At 36.2% G+C, this 21,654-nt stretch overlaps 1 protein-coding gene across 1 annotated transcript in view; it reads right to left on the bottom strand.

Annotated features, from left to right (window-relative positions):
- Window positions 1–21,654, bottom strand: part of UBR3 (ubiquitin protein ligase E3 component n-recognin 3 (putative)) — a 225,364-nt gene that overhangs the window by 49,898 nt on the left and 153,812 nt on the right. Inside the window, 4 exon segments of the mRNA XM_021076503.1 lie at window positions 1,930–2,015; window positions 9,437–9,573; window positions 11,216–11,416; window positions 18,794–18,904. Of these exon segments, the coding sequence (XP_020932162.1) occupies window positions 1,930–2,015; window positions 9,437–9,573; window positions 11,216–11,416; window positions 18,794–18,904 (535 nt within the window).

The raw sequence follows: 21,654 nt of genomic DNA, 5'->3' as shown, positions 1-21,654 counted from the left end.
TAATGCAAAAGCAACTAAACAAAAAGTCACATGAAAACTAAAAACAAAAATCATGTATACAACCTAAATATATACAATTTTTAGTTTGTCAATCATACCTCAATAAATCTGCGGGACAAAAGAACATAATTGATAAGGGAAAAAGAAAACTAAAAACAGTTTATAATTAAGATAAGCTTATCGAGTTCCCGTCGTGGTGCAGTGGTTAACGAATCCGACTAGGAACCATGAGGTTGCGGGTTCGGTCCCTGCCCTTGCTCAGTGGGTTAACGATCCGGCGTTGCCGTGAGCTGTGGTGTAGGTTGCAGATGCGGCTCGGATCCTGCGTTGCTGTGGCTCTGGCGTAGGCCGGAGACTACAGCTCCAATTAGACCCCTAGCCTGGGAACCTCCATATGCCGCCGGAGCACCCCAAAGAAATAGCAAAAAAAAAAAAAAAAAAAAAGATAAGCTTATCACGATCTCTTCTATACTGACACAGTAATCTCTTATTCACTAAAGGGTAAAATAAAAAGAAATGAAAGTCTGTTAATTTAATATAAATTAACACTGAGGGTGATAACTGAAGTGGTTGCTGCTGGACTTTTACTACTATTTTTGGCATTCTAGATAAATTCATCATTTCTAAGTTTGGATGACTTTAAGAACCTTAGAGAGGGGAAAAAAGTAGTTTTTTTAACATAAAACTGAAATTTCTTTACTAAACGCTAATATAACAGTTTCTGGAATATTATCAGCAAACAACAAATTAATAAGAAAGAATAATTTATATAAGTGAAATTAACAATTCTGCCAATTCAAACAAGAAAAGCTAAAACTGATTTACCAACAACTTCCCCTTTAAAACATAGGGTTTAAGTGCATATATCAAGGGGTCAATAAATGCTAAACACTCAGTAAAAAAAAAACCTTCCAAAACCTTAAACTTCTAAGAATCAAGTGATAACCCAAAATAAAACATCAAAACCTAATACAACTAGTAAGAGTTTTAAAAGTAGCTTGGATTTCACATAAATTTGTATCTTTATGTTAGAAAGTTCAAGATGACTGATCAGTCCTTTGCTTTGAAATCATTCCAAAATTACATATATATCTTTTTAAAAATATACACATATTTTAGAAAAACTAATATGTATTCTATAACTTAAAATAATTACAAATACTTTTATCATTTAAGAAAATATATTCATTTTTCAAAAGAACATGCTTTAAATAATTTTTATTTCCCATATCAATCACATTAGGTAATGTTTTAACTCCAATGATTTTGGATCAATAATTAGGTGTACCAGACATTAAATAATATTACCCCTAGTATTCACATTCTCTCAACAATGATTACACAGTGGTAGCATCAAAACCATGCTCAAGAAAAATCTACTTTAAGTTCTAAATGACACTTTTCAGAAATATACCCTTACAAAAAATACTGATCATGCTCATTTTATAATATAAAGCATATTCATGAACAAAAGTAAACATCTACAATTTTAATACATGTGTACACATCAAAGTACAGTACAAATGCCCTCACTAATTAACAACGGCTATTTATATGGGGATCTGTAGGCAACACAAACTGTGTTTATAAAAAGGTTTCTTAAATACAATGTAAAATTTCTTTTAAAGAATTTAAGTTTGAGGATTTTTTAATAGTTGAGGATAATACACTGCTATAATTTTGAACCAATGTTCAAATCTGATCAAGTAGTATGACATTTATTTGTTGAGTATAATAGTAGAGAAAGAGCTAAATATTCATGATTCTTCAAATATAAAATTAACCATTTAAAGCATAGAATCACTATTAAAACTGATTATATAAAACATAAAGAAAATTTGAAAAAGACCAAGCATATATTGCCTATATATGCTTTAAAAATCGACATAATTAGAAATTTTTTTAAAATTTAGCATGTTTAATACTTACTTAAACAAGACCTTTTACCAGCTGTGCTCGCACCACCTGAACATAAATTCCCTCCTCGATGAATTAATTCAAGTTCCAAATTGGTTCTGAAAACAAAGCATTAAGATATATCTGTCATTAGACTAGAGAGATACTTTTAATTTGTTTTTTTGATATGTCTGAATCAACCTAAATAAAGTTCTTTGACTTTATTTTTTTGCAAAAGTATAGTTTATGCAATATCAATGATAATCATATTTTACCTGATATTTAGAAATAAAAAAGGGTAACAGTTTATATACCCTTACTTATATGTTCATATTTATACCTGGAAAACTGCACACATCACAGTGTAATTGTTGCAAAATCCCAGCTGTTGGCAAATACTATAAGCTAGGCCTTAAAGAAAAAAAGCTGGAACACATTTCAAAAACCCGCACATGAATCTGATGAAAGAATTTATACTCTGTTAGCTACTGGTTATGTGGTTACTAGCATATAAAATACAAAAGCATATCAATTTTTCTATCACAGAAATGGCTATCACTCATTGTAGCTTAGATGGCATCTAGAAACCAATATTAAGAAACAAAAAAATCACTAACATCAAAGTGGCTATGAACAACACATATAATCAACAGCAGCCTCCTTTATGGACTTCTAAAATCATATTTTTATTAAAACATACAACTATTAACACTGCAAAACAAAAGTATTGTTCATATACATATGAAATGACCATATATTTAGCAATTATTAGCTTACAAAATAGCAGTAACTAGTAAACTGATATTTCAAAAAACAAATTAATTGGAATCTAAAGAATTTATTCAAAAACAGCAACAGTGAAATAGCCAATTTTGACAAAACAATAAATAAAATTCCAAGTGCTAAATTGTGCATAGTTTTATTTTAACAATATTAATAAACTGAAAGAAATCTTTATTTGCCACAACTAAAACTGAATAAGTATGCATATGACACTAATAGTGGCATAGCCCCCATCTTAAAAAAAAAAAGGACAAAGTTTCAAGCTTACTCTTTGCAAGTGAATTCAGGAAAGAACAGTATCATTTTTTATTTAAAACAAAACATTTTGAGCTGGTTTTTGTTGTATTCTGAATACAGAATGTTTTGAAACATTATTTCACATATTTACTTACAAATGCAAACTGTTTAAAATATTAATATTCCTAAATCTGTACATTTGCCACCCATTTCTAAAGGAATGCTTTAATCCTCTCTACTCAGGGGGGGAGAAAAGCAATTTAACACTGATAATGTTCCTGCTCAGAGCTCCATCTGGTTGCTGCTGATAAGGGCATCTGTGTAACAAGGGAATTTTCCACCCTTCAGGCGATTTGCATTGCTCACTGAACTTCTAAAAACCTACCAGCAAGGAAGCAGGGACAAGGATTTCATATTAGTGGACAGAAAGCGAGCGGAGACCAGCATGTGTTCCTTCATCAAGGGAATATAAATGAGATCAATACATTTTGTTTTCACAAATCTTCTGTTGCCTAATCTGTAGAAAAAAATTAATGGCTATATTCTCTTATAAAAACTAAGATTTCCTAGATAGTACTTTTAAAAGAGCTAACCAGAACATGATTAATTCTTACAAATGAATGACAGAACCAGAATGTCAACCTTTATTTCAGTATAATTTGCAAAAATATTCATCAAAATATAAATACATGAACAATCCTATTTATTCAACTGTCAAATAAGATACTCTAAAGGATGACAAACATGTTACCAGAAATTTGATTTTAAAGAATACTTGAAAGAAAACTATTAATGTAATTAATTATTCTAAATTATGGTTGAAAGATCGTGTGTACAGCAATCCTTCTGAGTTAACGAAAAACAAAAACTACCTATCCAAAAGTTAGTATCATATAATATCTAGGATTTAAAAAATGAATATGTCAAAAGCCCTAGCCATCAGCTTTTCCTTAGTTTCTAACAAAAGAACACACAGATCCTCATGCGCCCCATGACTGCTCTTCCCTCACTGTTGAAAATCACAATATGCTGTTTCTGCCCCCCTGAATGTATGATATAAAGATGTATTGGGAGCAGGAGTTTCCAAGCCATTTTGTTCTTTCCAAGCCAACTTTCTATATTTTCTAATATGATCACATTTAAATTAGTTTGGAAGGGGAAAAAAAAAAGAAGAGTAAATCTCTACATTAAAAAAAAAAAAAAAAAAAAAAAAGAAAGACTGCTAAAAGCCTATCACGGTGGCCACCTAGTTATATACAACCACATAAAAACTCCGACTATGCTTCAGTTCCTTCACGCTTGGCCAAGGTATATTTTCCCTTCTACCCCTACTCTGGCAATAACTTCTATTTTTAGAGCTATAATTTGAGAAACAAACATGTGTATAAAATGCACACACAGACACACACACACACTGGTTAGTGTGGCTTCAAGGCCTGAGCCTACACCTACTACGCATCCAAGTAATTCAATTTCTTAGAGAAAAAAAAAATCTTCATTACATCATGGCATGGCCTTATATTATAGACTACTCAGCTCAAGTTCAAGCTCAGCTCAGCTCAGTTAGGAAGAACTAACTCCCTTTTCTTGGAATAGGAAAGGAGCACTTCCACATACTCTATATTTCAATTTGCCCATCTTCCCTTTTGAAGTTCTACATCACTTTCTCATTGTGACATGTATTTGCAAACAGTTTGAACACTTTGCTAGGTACCATCAAGGATTTAGAAACTGTAGCTGTTCAAAATATTCCAAGGAAATGACCATCTCTTTGTTTTGATATGTAACCAGTGATAAGAATCTCTAGTCCCTACAGTTTATTCTCTCTCTCCAGTTGATCCTTCATTCTATTTCTTTAAACTCAGCAGTGACTCAAATTAAGAAAAAAAATTAAAACAGGGGAACAGGGATTTTTTTTTTAATCTAAGAATTTTTTAGTTTTAAAAAGAATCTATAATTTGGAATTTAGCAAGCATTCTTTTTATTGCAAACATAATTGATAAGGTTTAAACTTATAATGCAACTAATGTATAAAGCAAAGTGCATTCAGTCTACTCAGTAGTTTGCTCACTATGACTTAAAGATGTCTCCCCAACTACACCTCAGTCACTCAAGTTTCACCTTCTTTCCATTTCCGTGTTTCTCACTATATACAGGACAAGTGCTACTAACTAATAACTCTAGGCTATATAAACTTGGGTCCAAAATCTTTAGAAAAATCAATGACTCAAATTAGTGTGATTCACTGTTTCAATAATAAAATAATGAATTAGTATTGAAGTGAGGAAAGCTTTCTTCCCTAAAATTAACTTTGCATGTTCCATCTGAATGACTGATATTTGCAATAGAATGTTTTTTGGAAATACATTAAAACTTGAAAAGAGTTATTTTGATTAATTTTAATACAATAAAAGGATATCATTTCGACAATTTCTTCTCTGCTGCCCTCAGAAAATCCTCTAAGCCATCATCATGCAAAAAAAATTAAAATCAGAGATGCATATTGTCCTATCGAATAAAATACATATATAGCTCTAAAATAGTTATTGACAGAAACAGCTTTACTCAAAGCTCTTCAAAGAGCAGCAAAATTGTTCAGCTGGGATAAATTCAGTTCTAGGAAACCAGTATTGTATTCCATTCAAATTACTAATGTCAAATACAAATAAATTTGCACATTCTAAGAACTATACATTTAAGAATTACAACCTTTAAGTCACAAGTTAAATAATTCAAATTGTTTTTTCTAAATATTTTACCATATTAAACACTGCTAAATATTTCAATGCCTACAGTTTATGCATAAAAATAATTATCATCTGTAATCATAAGTATTTAATGAAACAAGGTTATATGCTAGGCAGAAAATAACTATAAAGACCTGGTTTCCTACCCTGAAAAAGTTACATCTTATTCAAATAGGATACTACATGCTCTTTCCCTTCAATTTGTATTTTTGTTAATTTTTCAATCAATTTTGTTTTTGTGTGTGTGTTTTCTTTTTAATGATTATGTAAAACTCAGAGAATCTGCAATAGCCTGGGTAATTTTAAGCAAAGGATAATGAGATTGTTAAAGGTTAGATGGTTCCACTTTCAGAATCATTATCCTGTGGCTTTAGAGTTTATCACTAGGGATCAAGAAGTATAGGAAGAATAAAAAGAGAAATTACAGAATGGGAGAAAATAGTTTCAAGTGATGCAACGGACAAGGGCTTAATCTCTAGAATATACAAGCAACTTATACAACTCAACAGCAAAAAAGCCAATCAATCAATGGAAAAATGGGCAAAAGACCTGAAGAGACTGTTCTCCAAGGAAGATACACAGATGGCCAGCAAACACATGAGAAAATGCTCAGCATCGCTGATCAGAAGAGAAATGCAAATCAAAACTACCATGAGATACCACCTCACACCAGTCAGAATGGCCATCATTAATAAGTCCACAAATAACAAGTGCTGGAGGGGCTGTGGAGAAAGGGAACCCTCCTGCACTGTTGGTGGGAATGTAAACTGGTACAGCCACTATGGAGAACAGTTTGGAGATACCTTAGAAATCTATACATAGAACCTCCATATGACCCCGCAATCCCACTCTTGGGCATATAACTGGACAAAACTCTACTTAAAAGAGACACATACACCCGCATGTTCATTGCAGCACTATTCACAATAGCCAGGACATGGAAACAACCCAAATGTCCATCGACAGATGATGGGATTTGGAAGATGTGGTATATATACACAATGGAATACTACTTAGCCATAAAAAAGAATGACATAATGCCATCTGCAGCAACATGGATGGAACTAGAGAATCTCATACTGAGTGAAATGAGCCAGAAAGACAAAGACAAATACCATATGATATCACTTATAACTGGAATCTAATATCCAGCACAAATGAACATCTCCACAGAAAAGAAAATCATGGACTTGGAAAATAGACCTGTGGCTGCCCGATGGGAGAGGGAGGAAGTGGGAAGGATCGGAGCTTGGGGTTATCAGATACAACCTAGAATAGATTTACAAGGAGATCCTGCTAGGTAGCATTGTGAACTATGTCTAGATACTCATATTGCAACAGAACAAAGGGTAGGGAAAAAAATTTATACATGTAAGGATAACCTGATCCCCTTGCTGCAGAGTGGGAAAAAATTAAAAAAAAAAAAAAGTATAGGAAGACCAGAGAACATATTTTCTCCATTTCTCTACATATACCCTTAGTAAGTAACATTTGATATCTGTCCCAGCCCACGTTGCTGCTGTGGCACAGGTTGAATCCCTGGCCCAGAAACTTCTGCATGCCATGGGCACAGCCGAAAGAAAAAAAAAAGAGAGGGAAAAAAAAAAAAAGAGTCTCCCAATATCACAGCAAGTTTTCTATAAAAAATTCTATTAAAAATTATATTTTTCTATAAATTATTTGTATATTTAAACGAAGAAACAGGAATCCAAAACTTCTACCAAACTAAATTTAAATCAAATTATTTATCATACTATAGCAAAATTCTATGTACAGATCATTCCCATTCAACCTGGATTTCTTATAAGGCCAATCCTAATAAAGTCAAAAGCATAAATACACAAGTGACATAAATATGTGTATATATATACATGTGTATGTGTACATACATACAAATACATATAGCATAACTGAATTGGTCTACATTCATCTCAATCTTTTACCACAATATTGTACAATAGTTTATAAAACCTTGAAACTTGCAAAATTAAATTACAGTCAATTTAGTTTTCACATAAAGTGTATTTTATAAGTGTGCAATTGGTTAACTCTTCAACAAAATGTTAAATTAACTGTTACATCTTCCCCTAAAGTATTCTGGATAAATAACAATAATAGTCTAGGAATGGGCAAATTAGAAAGTTAATTCTCAATCCATTAGTCTAGCATTTTCATTTTTAGATAAAAACTAATTTTTTTTTATCTTGAAGTCTAACTTGCTTGCTGTAATATTCTTAAATTTGGTTCCATTTTTCCTGGATTCAAAGGAGTACATAGTTTATTCACTCTTGTTACCCTCTGCTCCAGGAATGGGGCAGAGGGAATGGCCATGATGAATTGCATGTATATGACTTATAAAAATTGAACAAAGGAGAGGGGAAAAAAGGATAGTAACTGAAAGAACAACTCAGATTTGAGTTCTAGTCCTTTGCCACTAATTTGTCACATGGCTTCAAGTCACATTATTTCTCTTTATCTTACCTATTACAATTCTACTTGGACAAAATACAACATGTGCTTCTAGAGATCCAGGGGTCTAAATCAGATTTGGCAGAATGTGTTTATAAGTTCCTAACTGTGCCTGCTTCTCTCTTGTTTACTTTTTTTATGGCTCTCCATTTTCATTTAATTAAGTTTTCTAAAATTCCTATTTCGAACTATTTCTTAGGTACTGAACATCTCCTCAGTTGATTAGACTAATTCTACCTAATCTGAGAAATGAAAAGTATTTACCTTTGCTTTCTTGAGTGTCTGATGGCTACTTACAGAGGTTTAGAACATGCCTAATCTCTTGCTTCCTTTCCTTTATTTAATTTTCTAAACCACCTCTACTCTTCTAGGATATTACTAGATCTTTCAAAAGCTTAAAACAAAGTACGTTCTTCTTAACTGTTCTTTTTTTTATAAATTAAAAGTATTTGGAGTTCCCACTGTGGTGCAACAGGATTGGCAGCCTCTCTGGAACAATGGGATGCAGATTCCATCCCTAACCCAACACAGTGAGATAAGGATCCAGAATTGCGACAGCTGTGCCACAGGTCACAATTGTGGCTTGGATCTGATGATCCCTGACCTGAGAACTCCAAATGCCTCAGGGTGGCAAAAATAAATAAAGTATTTAACATATTACAATATTTTATTTCTAGTCTAACCACTTTTTGACAGGGTTGCAACAGTGATTTTTTTTTTAATGGCCACTTCCTCCTCCATATGGAAGTTCCCAGGCTAGGAGTCAACTGGCGCTGCAGCTGAGGCCTACACCACAGTCATGGCAACACTGGATTTGAGCTTCATCTGTGACCTGTGGCAGCTTACGGTAATGCTGAATACTTAACCCACTGAGAGAGGCCAGAGACTGAACCTGTATCCTCACAGAGACTACCTCAGGTTCTTAACCAGCTGATCCACAATGGGAACTCCAAGCAGTGATTTCTTAACAAAACCCTTCATATGTAACACATGCTTTGAGGTAGTCATCTGCCCCTAAACACGCATAATATACTTTTCCTCACATATCCTATAATGCTCAATGACACTTAAATCAAAATTCCATTAAAATAATACCATGGGTGCAGCCCTAAAAAGACAACAGTCCATTAAAATAAAAACTTTGGACAATGAAGGAAAACTACACTTTTATAGGAGGTTCTAAAACTAGTCATAATTTCAACCAACATTAAAAGTATGAAACCTTTCTTCAAATAAATATGAATGTCGATAAATAAAACAATAAAACCAACTATTAATAATAAGTAAATACTATAAATACCTACCTAGCAACAGAATACATAAAGAGAAAATCATTATCTGGCGAGCCTGGAGTCTTGCTATAGTCTCTATATTTCTTCTGAGTGGTATTTTTGATATCTTTCATTACAGATTCCATTTCTTTACTTAAGTTGGTTTCTGACTGTAAAAAATGCAAACACACATAAAAAGTTTATGTGTATTCATTTTCTCTAATAATAGTCTAAAACTACATTACTTATCATATGAGCACACTAGGAAATTAAGATTTAAAAATCAAAACAGATAAACATTAGCTATCCTCTATAAATAGATGTAGTGTACAAACATAAAACAGATCAAGGGATATTTTCTCTTATTTTAGGGACCTTCCATCCTAATTTTATATTGTGATCCAACTATGCCTTTATTTTTTTTCTCCTAGGGCCACACCCGCAGCATATGGAGGTTCCCCAGGCTAGGGGTCAAATCGGAGGTGCAGCCACCAGCCTACACCACAGCCACAGCAACGTGGGATCCAAGCTGCATCTGTAACCTACACCACAGCTCACAGCAACACCGGATCCTTAACCCACTGAGCAAACCTGAAACCTCATGGTTCCTAGTCACATTCATTAATCCCTGAGCCACGACGGGAACTCCTGATCCAACTGTGAATTAACCATACAAACTATACTCTAAACAAATGAGTAGATGTCATTAAATTATTTTAGTTTTCCATGCTTGTAAAAAAATCTTTAAGTTCATTTTTCAAGATTAATATTGATGCCTCTTTAAGCATATTTTTAAACACATAAAATTTGGATTTGCAAAAGAAAAAATCATATTAGACTCTAAAATTAGTCTTCAATTGAGAAAAGGAGATGGATCTTTCTGAGTGGCTTTAAACTATGAACTTCTGTTTCAAAAGTCAGATATTCATAGTTTCCATAAATTTACTGCATATACTGGGCACACCTGTCACTTCTTTCAGGGACCATATCATAAATCTATAATGAAGGTGAAATATTTAAGAATTTAAGTCAAATAAATAATTCCCACTGGATGAGATAAAATATAAGTTCACTCATACCAAATCCCAAAGTAAAATAAACTGACTTAAAGTGAACTGTTTGATCATATATAGAATATTTTATTTCTCAATTACACACACAAGCATATGCATAAATATATCATCCTGATTCTAATATACCTAAGGAGCATATTTTAAAATGACTAGATTATGCTTGACAATGCAAGATAAATACATACAATATTTGGTTTTGTTTTAAAATATTTCAAAATAACCATATCTAAACTTATAGAATTTCATGATCTGGAAGCTATATTTTAAAACTATAACAATTTAGGGAGTTTCTGTTGTGGCTCAGCAGTAATGAACCCAACTAGTATCCATAAGGATACAGGTTCTGTCCCTGGCCTTGCTCAGTGGGTTAAACATCTGGGGTGCTGCAGATTGCAGAAGCAGCTTGGATCCCATGTTGCTGTGGCTGTGGTGTAGGTCAAGCTGTAGATCCGATTCTCCCCCTGGCCTGAGAACTTTCTTATGCCACATGTGCAGCCCTAAAAAGTGCAAAAAAAAAAAAAAAAAAACTACAATTTAGACTAAGGAAAAATATAACCTTTAGTAATAATTTGTATACTGCTCTCATTTTTGTTTTTAATAACCATAAAGAGGAAAAACCTCTAAAAGCAATTTCTACTAAACATATAGAAACCTAGAGTAATTTAGAAACAGAACAAAAAGTACAGCTGAAAAGGAGAGTTGAGTTAACCAGGAATTTCTGCCTTACACTGATGCTTACTGGGAAAGCTCCCGGTCGTCCCTGCAGCTCTTCCACTTCCTTTATGAGATCTTGTACGCTTTTGTTACTAGGACGTTGCCAAAGATGGTTTTCGACATTGCTTCCAGGGTAACAAGGAAGAACACTGTTAGCGAACTGCCTACAGAGAGGACATGTGAATTCTCCTTTGTCCACTGAGAAGCCCTGAAGAACCTGGTCATTCTAAAAGATGAAACAAACATATAAATAAATGAACCCTGCAGAAAAGGACCTCTAATATATGACATAAAAACATTAAAAAAATCATTTAATTATTGAAGCTTATCAAATCACTTTTACATTACGGCAATCATGTAACACTTGCCATAACCAATGAACTGCTTAAGTATTCTACCCATCTCTCAGTACGAAACATTTAAATAATGATGTAATCAATCTGAAATGTGGATTTAAGATAAAGAATAAGAAAAAGCAGGTTACATAAGGTGAATCACCTTGCTCTTACTCCATGCCCCTGTTTTCATTTTCTGTAAGTGACTACTGGAAATATTCTTCCAGTGCTCATGTTTTTTGATGTAGGACAGACAGCTTTTGAGAGTACTTAAGCCTAAAAAATGTGATGTGCCTTCTAAGGTATTAACTGCTGAACACAAATGACAGGACCTGACATAGTAGGTTTGTTTAGGTTCAATACATAAGGAAAAGATTTAGAGTATTCAGAATATAAAGGTGATAGGAGGAGAATTAATTTAACATCCTTTCCTTCAGATGTTTCTGATAGGAAGAGGAGGAAAAATTAGAATTTTTGAAACAGACACACATCATGTACAAAGGCCTACAAGGAAACTCTTGTTCATGAGACTACAATACATGCTAACTAGCCAGGAATTAAGGCAGGAATCCAGGCTGCTACATTTGCTCCTGTCTTTTGCTTGACGCCACCCACATCTGTTTCGTTCTTTTAGGCCACTGCTATGGTGTAGTCCTAACTACTGTGTTACTCTTTTTCCCAGCTCTCTTATTCTGCCACTAACCTAATACTTTATCTCAAAATATGTTTTTGACGTACTAATATATATATGTATGAATTCTACAATATGACCATTATTACTAACAATACAAAAATAATGATTAAAAAAAAGGTATGAAGAAGGAAAAAATGAATTTATTTGCCTGTGGTTACAAAGGTAGTTAATGAAAATGTCAGGATGAACTTAAGTTCCCCAATTCTTTAGTTTAGTGTTCATTACACTATATCTTGGATCACAAATACTTTGACCAAAAAGAGCTGAATTCTTTTTTTTTTTAACTTTATGACATTTTTTTTCAAGTTCTTAAAAATGTAACACCATGTCTTATTAAATCCAATTCTATAAATAAATAAATACTAAGGCCCTGTCATGTGTCAAATTCTGTGCCAGGTGACAACAAGAGTTAAGAGACATCTTCACTTAAAGGCAAAAAGAAACAAATCACTTATAACAATAATGTGATAAATGCAACAGAGGAGGCTTTCCAGAGGAGACTTGTAAGGTAAGTTTTAAAGATATATAAGAAGAGGAGTTCCCTGGTGGCCTAATGGTTAAGGATCTGGCATTCACTGCTATGGCACAGGTTTGATACCTGGCCCAAGAACTTTCGCATGCCACAGACACGGCCCCCCAAAAAAGATATACAATAAAAAGTATATTTCGCATGCCACAGACACGGCCCCCAGAAAAGATATACAATAAAAAGTATACTAGAAGGTTGGGGTGAAAACTTCCACATGCCACAGATGTGGCCAAAAACACAAAAAAAAAGATATATAGTAAGAGTGTACTAGAAGGCTGGGGTGAAGGTCCTGGTCATTGAAGGACATTCTATAAGCTCCCCTGTAGCCATCTTTTCGAAGAATGCCAGGTTCTCATCCTGGGCTTGACTGAAAGTAGGTTCTTTCCAATTTTATCCTCAGAAGCCCCTTCAAATAGGCTATGTTCATTTTCCACACCCCTCACGCCTCAGTGTCCTTCTCATCTCCAGTACCGGTTTAAGATCATTACTCTCGCATCCCCTTACCTATGCGGCTCACGTCATTTAACAAGATCACCCTTTTCCTTCTTTTTTTATTGTCATCCATTGCCCTTAATATCAGAAGACTTGGATACCTATATCACTTTCCTCATCACTCTAAGATGCAACCTCAATATGCATGTGAACTATCAACCTTATATCTTAGACCCTCATATTCTTAACTTCATCAGCTGCTATGGCTTGATCGCCACTCTATCAGAGCATCTGTTACCATAACGATATCCATATCTTTGTCTTCTAATGACCAAAAATTGTCCATATCTGAAAATATTAAACTCAAACATCTTACATTCTGAATGCTAACTCCTATCCCTTTTAGTGCTTCCTTTTTCTCTCAGTTTATCAGGCCTTTCCCAACCTACCTATACACCATGATCTCTCATTTAAAAACTCTTTAAGTTAATACTTCTCATTCCCCCTTCACATGACTTTCCAAAATATATACCTAACACGATTTTCATACAAAATTAATCCAGTGTATGACTGCAATTCTGCACTCAAACTGAGTATTGTTAGGGAAAACTGAAATAACTGCTTGCAACCTCACCTGAGTCCTGAATACTGTCTGGCAATCTTTTGCCAACATCCTACAAAGCACTCTTTTGCCCAATTCCCAAGTGGTTTTTCCAAACCACTTCCTCACTTGTCAAGTTCCTTCACCTACTGTACCTACCATAGCTTTGCCCCCCTTTACTCTAGGAACATAAAGGTGCACCTACTGCTGCAGAAAGAAGAGAATCACAGAAGTGAGACAGGAGGCAAGGGTCGGCACGACCATGAAGATGACACAGTCACTGAGGATTCAACATAAACTGGTTAGAACAAACTAGGCCCAAGATGGAGGAAGACATCATTTCCAGTAGACCCTGAGCTTCATTATACACTTATTGTTATACACTAGCATACTAAATGACACACCCACCAGCACCATTACAGTTCAGGGGCCATCCACGAAGAGCCAAAAAGTGAGCAATAGCCCAATTCCCAGAAATCCCCACCCCTTCCCAAAATAGTTGGATTCATTCTCCCACTTGTTAGCCTATGAAATTACTCAGTCCATAAAAACTAACCACACCCCCAGAGTTCCCACTGTGGTTCAACAGGTTAGGAACCCAACACTGTCTCTGTGAAGATGCAGGTTCCATCCCTAGTCTCGCTCAATGGGTTAAGGATCCAGCACTGTGGCAAGCTGCAGCATAGGTCTCAGATGCGGCTCAATTCTGGTTTTGGCATGGCTGTGGTGTAGGCCTCAGCTGCAGCTCTGACTCAACTTCTAGCCTGGGAACTTCCATATGCCACAGGTGTGGACATAAAAAGGAAAAAATCATAAAAACAAATAAACTACTAACCATTCCCCAGCCCTCACACCCCAGGGCTGCTCTCACCTTCTGGGAAGGACCGCATTCTGCCCATGGAATGCGTTATCTCCCTGAATTAATCTCTCACCAAGTCTAGACAATCCTTCTCTAAATATATTCTCTAACCTCTTCTCCATTTCCACTGTCATGACTAAACCCAAACTATCATCATCTCTTACCTCCTAAATAATATAAGCTATCACCATATTCGTTCTTTTTTTGTTGTTGTTGTTGTTGTTGTTGTTGTGTTGTTGTTGTTGTTGTTGCTATTTCTTGGGCCGCTCCTGCGGCATATGGAGGTTCCCAGGCTAGGGGTCCAATCGGAGCTGTAGCCACTGGCCTACGCCAGAGCCACAGCAACGCAGGATCCGAGCCGCATCTGCAACCTACACCACAGCTCACGGCAACGCCGGATCGTTAACCCACTGAGCAAGGGCAGGGACCAAACCCGCAACCTCAGGTTCCTAGTCGGATTCGGTAACCACTGCGCCACAACGGGAACTCCCATATTGGTTCTTATTCTTCTGCAGTCCCATAACAATCCCCTGAAATCTACACAATTGCCACAGTGACCTTTCTGAATATATCACCTCTCTGCTTAAGAGCCTTTAATGGCTTTAATGGCTCTTACAGAAAAATCATCTAAAGTCCAAAATCCTTAGGTGGACCACATAGGCTCTTTATAATTTAACTCCTAATTACTTCTCCAGTCTTTCTTATCACTCAAGCACTTTACTTCATCAAAAAGTTCTAGTACTTGGCAGATGTTCCTTAATATATCTCTTAACACTCAGCGCATATATTACAACTGTTTATTTCTGTCTCACACAATGCATAGTAAATTCCTTGAGAGAAGGAACTATGTCTTTTTCACTGCTGTACCCCCAATGTCTATCTCAGTACCTAGAACACTGTAGGTACTGAATAAATACTTCTTGAATAAGCCACTGAATACAGAGGTATGAAAAATGCATAAATGTGCTTACAAAATTATTAATTAGATTATTAATGCTGAACTCATGGAAGATAAAGTTAAAGTAACAGGCAAGCCCAAATCATGGAGTGCCTTGAACGCCATTTAGGGAAGAATGAACTTTATCCCATCAGTAAAAAAAATTTTGAGCCAATGACATATCATCAGATTTATATTTTAGAAAGATCAATGTAATGAATATATTAGTTTTGGAGTAAGGGAACTAATAAGAAAGTGATTAAAAACAGTCAACATGAAAAATGAAGGCATACACAAAAAAGAAGAAGTGGGGAGTTCCCGTTGTGGCGCAATGATTAACGAATCCGACTAGGAACCATGAGGTTGCGGGTTCGATCCCTGGCCTTGCTCAGCGGGTTAAGGACCCGCGTTGCTGTGAGCTGTGGTGAAGGTTGCAGACGCAGCTCGGATCCTGCATTGCTGTGGCTCTGGCGTAGGCCGGTGGCTATGGCTCTGATTCGACCCCTAGCCTAGGAACCTCCATATGCCGCAGAAGCGGCCGTAGAAAAGGCAAAAAGATTAAAAAAAAAAAAAAAAAAAAAAGTGGGAATAATGAAGTCAGAATGTAGTTCAGATTTAAGAAACAGAATCAACAGAATTTAGTAAGTGAATGAACATGAGAGGTAAGAAGTAGAATGGGAAAAAGAGAATTCCTCTGCTTCTGAGTTAGGAATCTGGGAATAGAGTAGGCCATGCCTTTAAGAAGAGCTGAGAGCTCTCTACTTAAAAGAGATGCATGCACCCGCATGTTCATTGCAGCACTATTCACAATAGCCAGGACATGGAAACAACCCAAATGTCCATCGACAGATGATGGGATTCGGAAGATGTGGTATATATACACAATGGAATACTACTCAGCCATAAAAAAGATGACATAATGCCATCTGCAGCAACATGGATGGAACTAGAGAATCTCATACTGAGTGAAATGAGCCAGAAAGACAAAGACAAATACCATATGATATCACTTATAACTGGAATCTAATATCCAGCACAAATGAACATCTCCTCAGAAAAGAAAATCATGGACTTGGAGAAGAGACTTGTGGTTGCCTGATGGGAGGGGGAGGAAGTGGGAGGGATCGGGAGCTTGGGCTTATCAGACACAACCTAGAATAGATTTACAAGGAGATCCTGCTGAATAGCATTGAGAACTATGTCTAGATACTCATGTTGCAACAGAAGAAAGGGTGGGGGAAAAAATTGTAAATGCAATGTATACATGTAAGGATAACCTGCCCCCCTTGCTGTACAGTGGGAAAATAAAAAAAAAAAAAAGAAGAAGAAGAAGAAGAGCTGAGAGAGAGAAAAAAAGGCTGCAGCTACATGGCAATGCAAGATCAAGGAAAGAAATTTTTTTTTTTTTTTTGTCTTTTGTCTTTTTTTGTTGTTGTTTTGTTCTTGGGCCGCTCCCGCGGCATATGGAGGTTCCCAGGCTAGGGGTCGAATCGGAGCTGTAGCCACCGGCCTATGCCAGAGCCACAGCAACGCGGGATCCGAGCCGCGTCTGCAACCTACACCACAGCTCACGGCAACGCCGGATCGTTAACCCACTGAGCAAGGACAGGGACCGAACCCGCAACCTCATGGCTCCTAGTCGGATTTGTTAACCACTGCGCCACGACGGGAACTCCCAAGGAAAGAAATTTTGAATGTCAGAGACCTGAGCAACTTTAAGAACTAAAAATGAAGGAACAAAATAGGCAGAAAAACTGAAGACACAAAAGAAAAAGAGGAAAAAAAAAAAAGGGAGTTCCCATCACGGCTCAGTGGAAATGAATCTGACTAGCATCCCTGAGGACACAGGTTCGATCCCTAGCCTCGTTCAGTGAGCACTGCCGCGAGCTGTGGTGTAGGTCGAAGACCACAGACATGGCTTGGATCTGACATTGCTGTGGCTGTGGTGTAGGCTGGCAGCTACAGCTCCAATTTGACCCCTAGCCTGGGAACCTCCATATATCATGGGTACAGCCCTAAAAAAAAGAGGTTTCTTACTGATAGTTCAAGGCTCCTATGGTGATAGGCAAAAAGGAAAACTAGAACATAAACAGAAAAATTTCTCCTGAACAAAAAAAGGAATACTACCTCAAAAACAGAAAAGCAAGGATTGGGTGGGATGTTTATTGGGGAACAGAAAAGCAAAGCGGGAAGCTAAGGCAGTATGTGACAGATAGCCACTTGGTGTCACAGAAAGAGACAGACTCTGATGAGAGGAAAGGCATCTTGGGATTTAGGCAAAACAGAGAGTCTGGGAGAAAGGAGGCAAAGGTTTGGAATAGCTGCCCAAGAGACTAGGAGAGGGAACTGATCAAAGACAGGTAAATCAATTGAGAAGCAGTATCTCATTGAGAAGTCCAAGACTCTAATCCAAGCCACTATTCTAAGAAACCACAAATTTAGGGAGGTACAAGTTCACTTAGTTTTATGATTTTTCTAACAGTGCTAGCTGCCTAGGTCTAAAATCAAAGGAGGCAGATTAAATGACTGGTATGGCACAGGATACCAAAGTGATATAGGAGTTCCCTGTTTTGGCTTAGCGGGTTACACACCCGACTAGTATCCTGAAGCCTTGCTCAGTGGGTTAAGGATCTGGCATTGCAGTGAGCTGTGGTATAAGTTGAAGACGCAGCTCAGACCCTGTGTTACTGTGGCTGTGGCATAGGCTGGCAGCTACAGCTCTAATTTGACCCCTAGTCTGGGAACCTCCACATGCCACGGTTGTAGCCCTAAAAAGCAAAAAACAACAAACAGACCAAAAAAAAAAAAAAACCAAAAAACTCCAAAACAAAAGAAAGTGAGACTGGGTAAGAGCTAATGGGCTAATACAAGGGGTCAAAAGACTAGAGATCTTGAAGTCAGAAGCAAAACACACTAATAAAAGTAAAAATAAGGACACTGAAGAATAATCACATAATAAAATGATATGGTAGGCTATTAAACTTAACATTTCCAAGCTAGAGTAGCAAAGTCTAAAATTACTGCCATGGAAGTCAGTTGCTAATGTGAAGTAAAAAAAAATTAAATCCCTAAAGTTGAAGAGGTCAAGGAATTGTAAGGTGGATAGTTCAAATGGCAATCATAACCACCCAAGATGAACTAGGATGCATATGCTGTAAAAAAATATTTAATACTTAGAAAGACATATACACCTTTAAAATGTTTTGGTCAACTTACCCGTAATGATTCCATGTAAGATTTATGACAATCTATATGTAATGTGTGGCCACATGTTTGTACATAAACACCTCCTTCCCAGCCAATTGATACTGCCAAGAGACAAGAACTCTTAAAAAGAAAAACAAACAAACAAAAAAAGGACAAAATACAATTAATTTTAAAGAAGTATACACACATCTAGACAAATTCACATAAACCTCTCGATGATTTCATATTATTATACTAGCATGAACTTTGTATTTTTGTGATATAAAGAATACAATGACGACAATTCTGAAGCAGAATTTTTAAACCTGGAACAGTTTTAGCTTCCAAATAACTACACTCATAATGAAAGAGAATAATTATGAATTAGCTTTTCTCTACTCCATAAAATATAAGAAACTATACTGCTATTATCTTACCTGTTCTATATGGTACTTCATTTCTCTGTGATAATTAACATTGCCAACTTAAAGTACCTACTTCCCCCTGGCTTACAATAATGCCACTCTCTTTTGGTTTTTCTCCAATCTCTTTAACCATTTGGTATGGCCTCCTTTTAAGACTTTTCTTTCTCTGTCCACCCCTTCAATAGAACTCATCGAGGTTCTATTATTAGTGACATTCTCCTCTCTTTAAAATTATTCTCCCTGAGTGACTTAATGAGTAAATTCAACTATCCTCCAAACCTGGGTCTCTTGTTTGAGTGCCGGATATAAATACTCAGCTGCCAACCAGAAATCTCACATTTGAGGTCTCTCAGATAACATAAAACCAGTGAGTCAAAAACTTTCATTTTCTCCATGAATCTGTCTCTTCCTTTTGGTTTAAAAAGTCCCATCTGGAATACCCCTCATGGCACAGCGGAAATGAATCCGACTAGTAGCTATGAAGATGCGGGTTCGATCCCTGGCCTCACTCCGTGGGTCGGTGGCCCTGTGTTGCCATGAACTGTGGTGTAGGTCGCAGATGTGGCTCGGAATCCTGCATTGCTGTGTCTGTGGTGTAGGCCACCAGCAGTGGCTCCAATTCAACCCCTAGCCTAGGAACTTCTATATGCCACGGATGCAGCCCTAAAAAAGAAAAAAAATCCACATCTGTTTAGTCACCAAATCAAAAAGCTAAAACTTACTCTACATTAAATATTTTCCTTCACACCACATTATTAGTTTCCAAACCATATGAAATCTCTCTCCTAAATAATTCATGATTTTGGCCTCTCTTCTCCATTCCCACTGTAACATTTAGATCTGTGTCATTTGTTCTGAGGGACTGGATTCTTGAATAGTTTCTTAGCTGGTCTCGAAGATGAATCCTGCACACATCTTTCTAAAGTACAAATTTGCACCTGAGCATAACCCCCAAAAGTGACTAAACATTTACAAGGGTTTAATACAATACACAATAAAGAAGGGACTCAGATTGTATAAGCAAACAACAGACCCTCTGGAAATTTGTTTTAAACAGTAATTGCTTTCATCTTCTCTTTCTCTTACATCTTTGACTTCTCCATCTCTGCTAATTCTTTCCCTTCAACCTGTAAACAGGCTTAGACTTTCCTCCTAATTTTAATTTTCTCTGAATTTTCATTTGGCCTCCGTCAAACAGCATTTGAGCATGAATTTGAGTTCACTCCTTACAGCCTGAAGCAAATAGGTGGCCAACTCAGTGCAATATTAGGCACAAGGTCTAACATGAGTGACAGCATATGATGAAAGATTTGAGAGCTATCAAAACTGAGTAAACTTTTAAATTTTATTTTTATACCGGAAAGAAACTCATACACTATAATGTAAGATGACCAAATCATCTTTAAACAATAGTTAACAGAATTCCAATTTTTTTTTTTTTTTTTTTTTTTTGTCTTTTTGTCTTTTTGTTGTTGTTGTTGTTGCTATTTCTTGGGCCTTCCGCGGCATATGGAGGTTCCCAGGCTAGGGGTTGAATCGGAGCTGTAGCCACCGGCCTACGCCAGAGCCACAGCAGCTCGGGATCCGAGCCGCGTCTGCAACCTACACCACAGCTCACGGCAACGCCGGATCGTTAACCCACTGAGCAAGGGCAGGGACCGAACCCGCAACCTCATGGTTCCTAGTCGGATTCGTTAACCACTGCGCCACCATGGGAACTCCCCAGAATTCCAATATTAAATCAAGACTCTTCATGACATCTGAAAGTTAAAAATATTACACAGTGTAAAATGCCTTCCCAGTCAATTCAAAGATGTGCAACAGCACAAATCAAATACTCACAGCAGGTGAGCTAGCTTCTGTTACAATCAAAAAACAACAGGAGACCTGCTCCTCTGTTTTATGTTATAGAGCCATTTGAAGTAGAAGCAGATTTTGATATGAGATCATTTTAGAATGGTTGGTAGTCAGCTACTAAACAAGTTGCTCTCTTTGGCAATATATTATAAAAAAATATATAATGAATCTTTCTTTTTAATAAAAGCAATTAGCTTTTAAAACTTAAAATAGTTATGTCATTTGTCTATGTAACTGTTTGATGTCTTATTTTAATCTGCCAGAATAAAAGAAGCAGAAAATCATTTACTAATACCTATATTACATTTATCTATATTTTAGGAAGACTTTAACAATGTGCCCACCACTGCACTAAGAGTTTAACATTGACTCTTTACAACCTCACTTATTTATTAAAACCTCAAACAGTAAGCGGTCTTAACCTTTTTATAAAAAGGGAGTGAAAAGTTGAACAAGATGACTCACTTATAAATGGCACAGCCCACATTTAACCTCGTCTATCTGACTCCCTCCCTAACGTATCGTATCTCTCACATGCAACACTCTAGTTTTACTAGCAAATGTACTATCTTACATGATTAAAATTTTATACATCAACCTTATAAAATG

Source organism: Sus scrofa, chromosome 15 (genome assembly GCF_000003025.6).
Source record: "Sus scrofa isolate TJ Tabasco breed Duroc chromosome 15, Sscrofa11.1, whole genome shotgun sequence".
Lineage (NCBI taxonomy): Eukaryota > Metazoa > Chordata > Mammalia > Artiodactyla > Suidae > Sus > Sus scrofa.
This window is presented reverse-complemented; position numbering and strand designations above follow the sequence as displayed.